This window comes from Melospiza melodia, chromosome 1 (assembly GCF_035770615.1).
Source record: "Melospiza melodia melodia isolate bMelMel2 chromosome 1, bMelMel2.pri, whole genome shotgun sequence".
NCBI lineage: Eukaryota > Metazoa > Chordata > Aves > Passeriformes > Passerellidae > Melospiza > Melospiza melodia.
This window is the reverse complement of record NC_086194.1, coordinates 89944572-89958320: the sequence shown is the minus strand read 5'-3', so window position 1 is coordinate 89958320 and position 13749 is coordinate 89944572. Positions and strand designations below refer to the sequence as shown.

Genomic DNA, 13749 nt, shown 5'->3' with positions numbered 1-13749 from the left:
TAACAAAACTATGGCAAGTATTCAGATTTCAAGATTGTCAAAGCTGAAACAAGGGAGAGTAAAGTAAAATTTCTAAAATTCACTGTTGTTTGAGAAACAACAACACTTTCATCACTGATTCTGGAATTAATAAGCCAGTTCTGCTGCAGTGAAGATCAAGGGATTAAACCAGATTTCAGGTGCATACATATATATGCCGAAGCTTTACACTACAGTCAATAACATATTAATAGAATTCTGTCAATATTCAAACTTCTAATTATTTTAGAAGTTGATTTACTAAGGTTGGAAACAGAACAGTTTTGTCACATTTGGAAAAGTCAGTAAGACTAAAGAACAAGACTCTCCCAACATCATTAGTTTTTTAAAAGGATAATTATATCTTTGCTATTAAAACCAGTATTTCATTCAGTGCTCAGGAACACAACAGTCTAGTACAGGGAAAACTCTCTTTCTATTCTACTTAAACAGAATCTCATTTTTAAAACTCCAACTTCATTTTAACAAAACTTGTAAAAACTGGCTTTTGGGGTTTTCTGGAAGAACTTGTAGAATTTTGCAGTAGCAGAATGACATATCTCTAAGTGCCAAGTGTCAGCTAATGGATCAATGACTGAAAACAGGACCTTTGCAGAACACACACAAATTCAATTATACAATATCGAGAATTGTACAATATCAAGAATGATTTTGGCTCTGAACAGGATAAAGTGCAAAAAGTACTGCAACACAAATGCAGCACCTATGGAGAAGGCTGCTACTTTGCAAAGATCGAAGATATTCTGAAGTCATTGAGAATAAAAATCAGTTTGATTACATCTTAACTATACTAATATAAGCTTTATATGTGAAAGGAAACTGTCCAGTGATTCTTATATAAAATGAACACTCACAAAACAGCTGGCACAAGAATAAGAAGGACAAAAAATGCTACTCATTATTTCATGTTCAGTGGGTTTTCCAGTAATGTTTTTACAGATGTTTTTCAGAATATCATCTTTGCCGCTGCTGTACATACATTTCTGAGCTTCTAGTTAGCATTGGAAGTCTGAGTCTAGACTGTCAGATTTTAAAAGTTGAGGAGTTTTTCTTGAGGGAAAGAACCTCAAATTACAAAATTTCTGCTCTCCAAGAGCAAAGAGTAGGGGGAAGGGTCTGTAAAAAAAAAGTTTAAAAAGAGCAGAATTGTATTTTTGGCATTAAACTCCTCTATTTAAATTTATGTAAAGGTATCATCAACGATTTCCAAGAATTTTTTTTTTAAACATAAAACCCTAAACTTATATTTGTGAACCAAGATGCAAATAGAAAACCTCCAGCACCTGGCAAGTTCTTTCAGGTTAGTCAAAAACCATGTGTTAATTTGAGTCGTCACATCAACAGATGAGGACAGGAGGACTTATTTTTGTTTAGGGGCATTTCAGCAAAAAAGCTAAAGTGGGAAACAGCCGGCACAAAGCTTCCTCAAGCCAAACCAATGAGAGTTTATAAAGGGTTTAGTCCAGTAATGTACCAAACTGAACCTGCTAAACTGAAAACCGTTCAACCGTTTGTTTGTCCTTTCAGTTACTTTCTGTAGCAATCACCATTAGTGCTGATTTTATTAATGACTCATAGAAAATGCATTTGTGTTTCAGCCTAGGATAACCACTAATTGACTTGAGCAAATAACACACTCAGGTATGGCTTTGAAAAATATTATAAACAAAATTGCGATTACATGAACAATGTGAACAGCAGCAAATGGGATGCCTCTGCAATAGAATTCATACGTTTCATTCTTGCTATCAGGAATAAAACAATGTCAGAGTTTTTTACAATGCTGGTTCATAGTTTTCTAAGGAAGTAGGCTCAGTGACACTTCGGAAAAGCTACCTAAGGCTGGAATGTGCCAATCACAAATAGAAAGTGTCCTGTTAAAACCCTCCTTCCCCATCTCTCTTCTCGAAAATTAAAAGAGGCAAATTTTGAAAATTTAAGGATTTTTTTTAATTGCACAGAGCTGTGGTTATTGTTTCTAATTCTAATCCCGAATTCTCGTTCTAACCTGTCTCATGAAAGAATGCAGAGTGGGAGAAAACACTAATGACTTTGTATTAAATTGTAGCTTATCTCCTTCAGGACACACCAAGAGTATTTACAGGACTTCAGCTGAGATGAAGGACTTTTGTTATTCTGCCTAGACTATAAGATTTATTCAAGCTCCCAGGCATGTCAGGGCATATCTGAGCACTACCAATCACACTCATCCCTGAACCCTCAAGGGGGTCCCTGAGTGCTAAAATAAAACAATATACCAACTGCCTCTTTCTTTAAGGGAATGCTGGAACATGATCACTACACCTCTGGAATAAGCTCACTTGACTTTTTACAAGGGCATACAGTGACAGAACAAAGGGCAATGGGCTCAATCTGAGAGACAGGAGGTTTAGATTAGATACTAGAAATAAATTCTTTACTCTGACGGTGATGAGACACTGGAGCAGGTTACCTAGAGAACCTGTGGATTCACCATCCCTAGAAACGTTTAAGGCCAGATTGGATGGTCTAGTGGAAAGTGTTCCTGCCCATCCGTGGCAGGGGGTTTGGAACTGCGTGGGTTAACACATTCCACATTGTGTCCTCTGCAGAGGCAGGTCAGAGCACTTGTCCTGCTCTGGATAACACTATAACCAAGCAATCAGAAACACCAGACATCTACAGGTCTCAACATCCCTGTGCAAAGAGCTCACCACTGAAAGCCCCAAGCAGTCTTCATCCTCTCCTCCCTGCCACCTGCCATGACAGGAATGTGTGTCCCTCGACACATCATGTGTGATGAGCAAGTCAAACTGTGAACTAATTTAGCGCATCACCAGAGCAGCCTCTGCCAGGGGGACCCCATCATGAAGGCCTGGTCTGACACACTTTAAAAGCTGCTTTGTGCAAGTCTGCTGGTGGCTTCTTAGTGGGCTACTGGGGTAATATTTGAAAAATTAGTCAGAGCTGCCAACTTCACAAGCAGAATCAATGCCCCAGACAGGGCATTACTTCAAACTAGAATCCCCTGGTGCTGCTACACCTGAAAGAAAAACTGTAGCTGTTTTGCTCAGCATGGTCTTCTGAAACATCTCATGAGGGGAAACCTTTACCATGAAAAGACAGTGAAACATCACAGAGGAAAGCTAAGGGGTTTTGCTAGAAGAAGTGCTTGTACACTTTCTCTTGAAGTTAACACAATGGCTGAAAACCAACAGCTTCTAACACTGGTGATATATGAGTGCTACAGATGGAAATGCAACAGTCCAACTTGACAAAATTATTAATCTGTAGAGCTGGTCTTTATACAACAGCCATGACCTTGCTATATGATATTAGCACCTCTGATTTTGAAGGCTGTCTTGCCATCTCCCTCTTTAACAGTTCCTGTAAGTGTTTGGGTTGGATCTCAACGACAACAGAGCCTATACATGTTGCCCAGTGATACCCAGCAGGGCCTTCAATTGTCATGTCATCAAGATGCAATTTTCATATATGAAAGGCCTTTTACAGTTCAAGACTTCTGCATGCTATCCAATATTGCAATACAGTTTTAACAGATTGGCTGTTTTCACTTCCTGAGCAGTATCTCTCCAGAATAAACATATGTTGATGTTTTGTGTTTTGTTTAAAAAAAATAAAATTACAGCTGATTGGTTTCCCAGTATTTCCCTTTTTAGTTACTTCATGTTAAGCAGTGATATGTCTTTGAGTCCAGACAAATGCTTTCTGGACTAGAATCTGTGTGAAGACAGGCCTCAGAGAATGAAGGATGAACAGATCAAGGGCAGCCCTGCCTAGAAGGACTTGGGGGTGCTGGTGGATGAAAAGCTCAACACAGCCCAGCACATGGACCTGCTGGACAGAGTCCACAGGAGGGCTACTGAGATGTTTAAAGGGATGGAGCACCCTTCCTAGAAGAAAAGGCTATGAGAATTGAGATTGTTCAGACTGGTAAAGATAAAGCTTTGGGGTATCCTAATTATGGCCTTCTAGTCCATGAAGGGAGCCTATAAGAAAAATGGAGAGGGACTTTTTACAAGAGCATGTAGTCATAGGACAAAGGAAAATTACTTCAAACTGAAAGACAATAGGTTTAGATTAGATTATAGGAAGAAATTCTTTACTGTGAGGGTGAGACACTGGAACAGGTTGTTCAGGGAAGCTGTGGGTGCCCCATCCCTGGAAGTGTTCATGGCCAGGCTGGGTGAGCAATCTGGTGTAGTGGAAGGTGTCCCTGTCCAAAGCAGGCGGTTGGAATGAGATGGTCTCTAAATTCCCTTCTAATCCAAGCCATTCTCTGAATCTATGACTACAAAACAAATCACTAAAGCAGCTTTCAGCACTTCCAAAGTTATCAGCTGGGGAAACTAGGGGCATAACACAGGATTCTTTTTCCTTTTTTTCAAGGGTAATTCCTTTTATACATACACATAAAAATATTAACTCAATCTAGAAAGTGCAGCCATGAGAGAAAGAAGTTTCCCCAAACTTTTAATAGAATGAAAGAATTAGAAAACTTAAGGGAGATAAGGCCACATTTATCATATTAAGTGCTTACTGCAGATATTATAGGTTTCTACAGTCAGAACCTAAATAGCTGCAAAAATGCAATCCACAAACCGTGCTTAACAGATTACCTGCACTTTGCCAGAGCTGCCAGTTCAGTTCTTCTAAAACAGCTGACTTTGCTTTCTTAAAAAAACACACATGTATAATCTAAAGATCATGGGTAAACATGCAAGATTATCAAGCTCAGCTAAAACTGCATTAAGACTTATAACATTCAGCCAGGCTTGAAAAATATGAAGCAAGATTCCATATCTTAATGCAAACTGGTATGAATCCATTATCTATACCAGGTCTTCAGGCTACGACCATTGATCTTATAAACATTTCTCAGTTTTTCATAGGTGTTCATTTAGCTCCTCACTATCTTCCAAAGGTCTGAATTTAGCAGCCAGTTGTACACTTTATTTTTAATTCATAATCTTCATTCAGCACTTCCTCTTGTGATTTCCCCAGTTGCAAGCTTCTCATCCTTAATACCTTATGAAACAGGTATATCATAGCATTCAGCAGTGATTAACCTGGTGCAGAGAAGTTATACATCTGCTCCACACCATCCTTATTTTTCCACAACTTCTATTCCTCACACTTACTGGTTCTGTTCCAGTTACAGCATCTTTTCATTGCCTGTATTCTATTAATGCATTTAACTGTTTACTCAGGGGGTATGAAAGATTTTTCTAAAAGATCATCACAGAGCTTTTTAACTGTTGTGCCCTTTCAGTTCCCTTTCAGACTAAGTTTTTGAAACCCTATTTCTATTAGAATAAAAATTTTACAATTTGAAAGGAAAAAAGTATTTAAAATTCTTTATAAGACAACCTGTCTGAGAAGTTCTTTATTTCCAAAGACACATTTCATTTAAGTTGTGCAGGCTGCATAAACTGATAGACTGGACAAAAGAGATTTAAAAATCATAGATTGTGCCAAGTTGGAAGAGACCAATCAGGATCATTCAGTTCACCTCCCTGCACAAGACACCCCAAGAATTACACCATATTCCCTGAGAGTGTTGTCCAAACAATTCTTGAACTCTGACAGGTTTGTTACTGTGCCCACTTCCCTAGGGATCCTGTTCCAGTGCCCAACTACCCTCTGGGTGAAAAACTTTTTTTTCCTGAAAACCAACCTAAACCTACCCTGACCCAGCTTCATGCTGTTTCCTTAAGTCCTGGTCATGAGAGTGAAGAGATCAGTACTTATTCCTCCACTTCCCCTCCTGAGGATGCTGAAGACCACAATGAGGTCACCCCTGAGTCTCCTCCAGGCTGAACAGAACAAGTGACCTCAGCTGTTCCTGATAAGGCTTTCCCTCAAGGACCTTCACCATCCTCATGGCCTTTCTTTAGACACTCTCTAATAGCTCAATGTCTTTTCTATATTGTGCTGCTCAAAACCCCACATTAGTAGTTCAGCCAGCAACCAGCTTTTCTCTGCCTTCCCCATCCCTCCACCCACCCACCCTATCAACACTTATTTAGGTAATCAAATTCAGGAAAAAAGAGGGGAAAACCACTGCTCTGGAGACAGCATGTACCAGATTAAGACGATATTGTTAATGGCATCAGAATACAAAGGAAAAACAGATAACTGTCCTCTTAGGGTGCTCTGGATAACTGCAGAATGAGGGGGAAAAGATCAACTACTGAAAATAAAAACCAAACAAATATTCTGAAGCCACAGAAAACAAAGAAAGAAAACTGACGTGCATACAGAGGCAGCACACATGCAAAAATCTAATCTTAATGCAGTTCCTCATTAACTGAGGGAACAACTAAGAGCTTCTGTGGCAGGGGACAGTACAGGCATGCCCACACGAACTCTTGTTGATTTAAAACCTACATTACTGTGATCATTATGATGTCTACCAGATGAGTGCAGCATTAAAGCCTCCTGTGACACAGCAGGAGTCAATCTGACAATGATAATGCTATAAATAAATTAATGCCAAAGGACTCCACAATCACAGGCGACTGGTAATGGGATTCATACATTTACTAGATCAAACCCCTGGTGCAGGTCAAGAGCAGCAGCAAGATTACTGGCAACTGACAAATGTGTGGTGGACTGTGAGAAAGAAGCTGCTGGTTTCAGTCCATTTCCTGACTGATGGACAGGTGTCTGCAATGCTCACAACAGTCACCACAACTGGCACCTCAAAATGTCTCAGACAGACCGAGCACTGTGAAATGCTCTGGCTCTAAAATGCAAAGCGTAAAGACTGCTACAAGCCAGCCTCACCTGAATCCACTTCCACACAAAAAAGGAGCATATGAGAAAACCCACCTTTACCTCTGGAAATATATTCCAGCAATAACCCACACACTCAAAGTCTTGCCTCCTTCCAGTCGGAATCTGAGACACGTTATTTGCCAGCCACAATGACATACAATCCTGATATGGACTTTCCACACAGAAATGGGACCCACAGAATGCCTATCCATCCCTGCCTCTCTTTGGGGATGACACCTCCCTGGGACAGGGTCTGAGCCCCTGTTTGACAGGAACAACTCAGTACTCCTCCCTCTCCCAGGCCTCACACTGTCCTCCTTCCTGCTTTGCAAACAGCAGCCACTGCCCAATGCAGCATAGGAAGCATTCTTCCTTCTACCAGCATTTAAACTCATGGTTGTGGGGAGGAATGATAAGAGAATGAGTAAGAATGCTTGTAAATTCAGTTTCTTGGACATGACTGTGCACCACAGCCTATATTTTCCAGAATGAGATGCAGCTGTTTTCAAGCCACTGTACAATCCACATGAACAGTCTATTTAGTTTGGGCCCATATTCATCTCCATATAAACCCCAGAAGAGAGTTAAACACCTGGAAAATCCAGAGACAAACATCTCAGAGGACTGCAACCATATTCTTCTGTTAAGATTAACAAGATTTACCTTTACATACCTTAATTTGAGCAACTGGAACAAAAATTTTTGTCATTTGCAAATGTGCTGAGGGTGTACTCGATCCCTCTATGTCATTGATGAAGATATTAAACAGCAGTGGTTCCAGTACAGACCCCTGAGGGGCACCACTCATGACTGGTTTCCATCTGGACATTGAGCTATTGACCCTCTGGATGTGACCATAAAAGCAATTCCTCATCCACCAGACAGTCCAGCCATCACATTCACCTCTCCAATTTAGAGAAGGATGTTGCAGGGTACTATATCAAAGGCCTTACAGAAGTCTAGACACGAGACAACCTGTTGGACGGATCCTACAGGCCACTGCCAGACATGCTATTATCTAAAGCAGACTTGGAGACATATTTCCCCATCTACCTTTCAGTGTCTCATATTCTGAATAGAAATTTTAAAACCTAAACTAAATGGATAAATAGAATAGAAAAAGCAGGTGGCAAGAAAACTAATTATTCTCCTCTGTTCACGGCTCTTATGTGGATTTATAAAACATCTGTGAGTGTCCCATGGGCAGTCATCCAAAGTGCTCTGAAGGAAACAACTTGATTCACCAAGGCTGCTGCCCCTGTGCATCTGAAGGAGCACACGTGGTGCTGCTGGACACTGCTCTCACTCATTACATCTGAAATAACAAACCTGGTTCTATATGGCATGCACACCTTTCTCTTGGACAGGCTACCTTCTACCCATAGGGTTTTCCATAACATAGATATTTGTATCACAGGAGATATAAACATGCATCTTTAAACTACAAAATTCTCACCAAACTGCCTAATATCCTGTGTAATAATGGTACACTTTGTTGGAAAAATAGCCTTAGAATGCTCTCTGAATATATTTCAAAGTCAGTTTTATTAGAGGAAAAGCTTATTTGAAACATTTTATGCAAAAGAACTAAAGAATATGGAATATAGCAAGATAGTTCAGGCCAGATTTTGGCAAATTTTTTCCATTGTAAATCACTTGAAGTCTTACAAACAATTCTGTATCTTCACTTAATGCAAGCTAGCCATGTCTAAAGGTGTAAGAAGTCTTAGAATTCAACTACTTTTATACCTACTTTTTCCTGTTCTTCCAGTTTGAAAGTACTCATGACTTCCTAAACTTTGATTATGAGCCACCATGAATCAGACATCCATAAGGGTTTGTAAACGGTGATTGAGATAATGTCCAAAAGCAAACTTCTATAAGAAAACTTTTTTTTAAGTATATCTCAGTAGGCACATGTAACCTAACTAATATAATACGTTGTTGTGAAACTCTTCAATCATTTTCTAATAGCTTACTAACTTAGATGGAACTGAAGCAACCTATACCCAAAACCTAAGTCACACAGGAAAGCATACTTTTTAAAAGGTACTGTGAGCATTTCAAACAACCAGGTAAAAACAGTCTGTAACATCACAGAGAGGGACAATGCCTCAAGTTACTGCAGTAGAAAACAGTTTTACAATCCATAGCAAGTTGGTGTTCATCGCATAGACTGATGTTTGTTTCCATTTCTTGAGTATTGCATTTTTGACTATGAATGACAAAGAGAGATTAGGCATTCTCATTCTCTACCCACAAGACCCACTGTGTATAGAATCAGTACTTCTGATAAACCACTTTAAGTGCTCCACTCAGATGTATTATTGCATCAAAACAGGGATGAAACTTCAAAATCTGACAAGCAAGATGTGGTTAATTTGTGACTTCTGAGAGCTAAAGCATGCATCCATATTCTTTGTTCCATACAGGGTCAGACAAGACCAAATACTCTTTGATAACATGCTACAAATACAGTACTGGCTTTTCAATGTCTAAAAACACTTACCTTCCTTAGCATGCACAGAAAGCTTTGTCTAATGAATTATTTGTAGAATTTCCTACAGGTTCCTACATCTCCTACAGGACTAGGGAATTCTGGAGATAAAATATTCTTAGCTAAAGACAAAGGCAACTACTGCAGAAGCAAAGGCAGCTTTTGACAGGTGATCAGCATTCACATAAATGCATACACATGAAACAGGGAATCTCAAGGAAAAGATATTTCCTCATCACTGCAATTGCATGTTTAGAAGTTTGAATAACATCAGATGATTTCTGAACAAAAAGTAATCACTTTCCACAAGTGAAATTTGGGGAGAAAGCTGGTGAGGGATACAATTAGGGAAAACATTTCTATTTGATTTCAGTGGACATGAGAACAATCCCCAAGCACAATGTGGACACACAAGCTGTAAACAAACCCACCTAAAACCTGGCACAGATGTAAATAACAAAGGAAGTAACCAAACCTAGCAAAAGTTTTCTAGGCTCTTGTTCCTAAACAGAAGCATTCAGTCACAATCACGGCAGTAAGACCATGACTGATGGTGTAATCAAAATTAGCTCAGCTCCCAAAGAAATGGAATTTGAAATCTTTACACTACTTTAGGAACTGGGGAGGAGTTTTAAGGGAACTATACTGTATGCAGAGAAAATCGAAGGCACAGTTGGAAGCAGGGGTGATTAAAGCAAGTCCATCCTCAACCAGTTGTATTGTTCATGTGTTTGTTCATGTGCCATTGTTACTTTTGAGACACTGCTGTGAACCAGACTGGGAACAGAGCTGGGTAAACATAATCCTTCATGACTTCTGTGGTGGTAACTAGAGGAAGAAATGGTGCCCTGGTTACATTTAAACCACAAAAGCTCCCAGTTCTATTTACCATGCAGTCTCACAAACAGATGCATCACCACAAGCAAGGAGGTGGTGTGTGGGCTGCCAAAACTACCACCACCAGAAGCACTGGCCTGAGGCTGCAGCTGATCCATACCATGCAGTTGATCTGTCTTCCTAGTTTTCTAATCATGATAAAACAAAACAAAACAAAATTCCATTCATTTTAAAGACCAGCACCCTAGAGGCAACATGGCATCTCCTTTACTCAGCACAAAAGTTTATCTCTTCAACTAAAAGCATTCTTGAAATTCAGTCTGTTTCAGACTTAACAAGCATCAGGCACAACACAAGTCAAATGGACAGTGTAACAAAGCTAACAGCTAAAGCACATTTATAAATCTGCTTCAGCACATTTATAAATTCAAGGTCAACCCAGAGTTCACCATTACCTTGATACTGGTGTTGACTGTGACTGCTGGGGACACCTCTCATTTGGCTTACCTATTGAATTGCCTGGGAGAAGTGGAAATTCTGTAGTTTAAGAACTGAAATCGCTGGAGACATTTTGCATGAAGAAAAAGAAAAGCGGAGATTCCCACCAGCCTATGAGGGCTAACACCAACTACTGCCTTACCCATGATTTTGCCACATTTCATGAGAAGTGGAATGCAGGGAAGGAATGAACAAATTTTAGAGGATAATAGTTCCTGACATAAATCAAATAGCCAGATTTTAAGATGTAGCAAAGCCCAGGCAGACTCTCCTCCAAGGTAAGCTGATGTAAAGAAGAAATCATAGCATTCCAACAAGAGAGACCTGTATCCTGCTCCCAGCTCCCTCTCTGCTCAAGATAACACACTAAATATGGGTCTTCAGATGAGTTTCCCTTCAGTAAAATGGGAATAATACTTTATGTAAAGTTTTGGAGACTACAGATGCCCTGCTATTTTAGATCTATTATGTGAGGATCACTGGTTCCTCCTACACTCCAAGCCTGAATAAGGCAATTTGACATAGAAAAGGACTGCAAACCCATCTGCCAAAAAGACTGAAGGAAAGGGCCCAAGTACACAGAAGGGTTAGTACTGGGGAAGGAATGTTGTTTATGTGATGCTTTAACTCCACACAGAAGGAAACTTACCTTTACTATTAAATTAATAACATAATCCCATTATTGTGTTATACAGATTGACAGTGTAGTTCTCTTCCCTTGTCAGTTACATTTCTTGTTGGTATAACAGCAGCAACAACAAAACCTGTGGCTGGATCTCAAAACTACAGCTTTCAAGAAAATCAGTCTCAAAACATCAATTGCACAGAAAAAAAAATTAATCCAAAGATGACTATGACAGTCAACTGCAAAGGAATGATTTATTGTGGAGTCCCCCACAACTCTTACCTCAAGCATAGGGCGGGCACTGTCATGGATTGAAAGAATGTGCGTAATGTTATTCTTACTCAATTGCTCTACATCTCGGGCATCTGTGACAGAGGGAAAAAAGGAAGATAATTTTTTTAATCTCTTGAAATAGCATTCCCATTGTGCATGTTGAAAAGTTACTTATTGTTGATACATTTCCTTTTGAAGCAGCATAAAGTCAGGCAAAACCTCAAATGCAGCTGTTCTAGAACATAATCACCAGAGTGGGTAACGGGAAGACACACTTCTAACTCCAAAACAAATTATATACTATATAAAGACCAAGCTTAAGTGACTCAGGAATGTGTTCTCAAGTCAGAAGTTTCATGTATTTTGCATCTGAAATGTAAGTCTGTGCATGCCTGTGCGCAGGTGATGGCCATCTGAACATGCACTCAGAGCTGTACAAGAAATATCTGACCTCCTCTCTACCCACAAATCCCCCTTCAGGGAATACATTTTCACTTGGGAAACAGACCCTGTGATATCCAGGTCTGAGAAGGGAAGCCAACCATACCACTTGAATTGAGGTCTCTGCAGACAAGCCATGACAATAACAAGATTCTTACTTTCTGTGAACCAGCAGAGAAAAATGTGCATTCAGCCAATACAAATGATAATTTTAAGTCTAAAGAGAGACAGGTGATAAATATATCAAATGTATAAAAAAGCAAAATGCTACAGCAAGGAAATGCAGTTGTGAAAAGGTGGTTCCTAGACCTGTAACCAAGGGGTTTCAGACATTCAAAACTGGAAAGAAAACTGAGGTGACTGAAAATTTGATGCTAGATACAGCAACACCATGGGCTTGATTCTATGAGAAAAAAGGGTAAAATAGACTATCTGTCATCAGTGACCAACTTTCCCCATATCAAACTATCAGCAAGTCAAAAAACAACCTGAAAGAACCACCAATACAGGTCAAAGTTAGCTTGTGCCCATCTACTTTTGACCTTTTTGCTAGAGAATGGCACAGCACACCATGGTAAGTACAGCAGTGGTTTTGTGATGGGAACACCTGCCTTCGAAACCTGCCCATACAATCTTTTCACATTAGCCTGGTTGCACACAAAAAGAGAGCACTGACCACAAAGGTTTCGAAGCAGCTCTCTCTAGGTACAAAAATAATAGCATCACCTGTACGTTCTTTATGTACAGGCAAGAGTTCAATTAGCATCTCTTGGGTCGTCTTATCCACCTACTATAAAGTTTCAATTCTCTACAGCACAAAGAAGAGCTGGACATTTAATTATACTGCCCCATAGACAAGATTCAAGAGAGCACAGTAACAAGCAATGAAATTTAAACCTAATCCAATTATGCAAGCTTCTCTACAGCTAATAAAATGAAGAAAATAGTTAAAACTGCAAGGATTTTATTCACTACTGCTCAAGCCTGTATGACCAACACAGATGCCTAATCCTTCAGGAGAGAATTAACACAAATTCTATCTGAAACAGAATTAAAGCCTAGCTTCACAGAACAAATAAAATTTCGTAAAAATCTCAGAGAAAACATTTCAAAGAAGAAATGCTAATGCTCGCCAGGCGACATCCTCTAATCTACCTGACCTTCAGATTTTTTAACAGTTTGTAGGACAGTGTCAATTCCTTAGGGAATGCCTAAGCAGTCAAGGATTTGGAAACCCAGAAACCAGCCTAAGTGCCCCTAAAAATCAGTTTTCTGTCTTACAAAGACTAAGGGCAGACTTCAGAGCCTGCTGGCTGGAATTCATGGTGTTAAGGTACACCTAGCACAATGAGACCCCAATCTCTAATTATCAGTATGATCTATGTGGTAAGAAATGTCTTGCCACACAAGGCAAACTGCTTTAAAAGAAGATATGATCCAAATTAAATGCTGACCGCTTTGAATTAGTTTGAAAGGCCTAATGGACATAATTCTTCAGTTAACAAAGACTCGGGCTAAAGGAATCTCAGCAAATCAAAACTACACACTGAGATTTCAGATATTCCTAGAAACAAGCTGGAAATAGCCATCCCAGACATACATCACCATGTAGCCAACAAGTCCTTAATATATTTGGGAAATAAGCATTCAATTCACTGAAGTAGAGGAGAAAAAGCTTCCCAGTTATTTCTGGATCTAAACTTCAAACAGTTTACAAAGGGGAAATTCCCCTGGTTCCCCAGCACCTGCCTTAAGTCTC

The 13749-nt window shown here is 39.6% G+C and overlaps 1 protein-coding gene across 2 annotated transcripts in view; it reads right to left on the bottom strand.

Annotated features, from left to right (window-relative positions):
- DUSP22 (dual specificity phosphatase 22) overlaps positions 1–13749 on the bottom strand; it is a 43083-nt gene that overhangs the window by 17684 nt on the left and 11650 nt on the right. For both annotated transcript variants that reach the window (XM_063161483.1, XM_063161475.1), the window contains exon 3: positions 11559–11641. In XM_063161483.1, coding sequence (XP_063017553.1) covers positions 11559–11641 — 83 coding nt within the window. The remainder of the gene's footprint in view (positions 1–11558; positions 11642–13749) is intronic.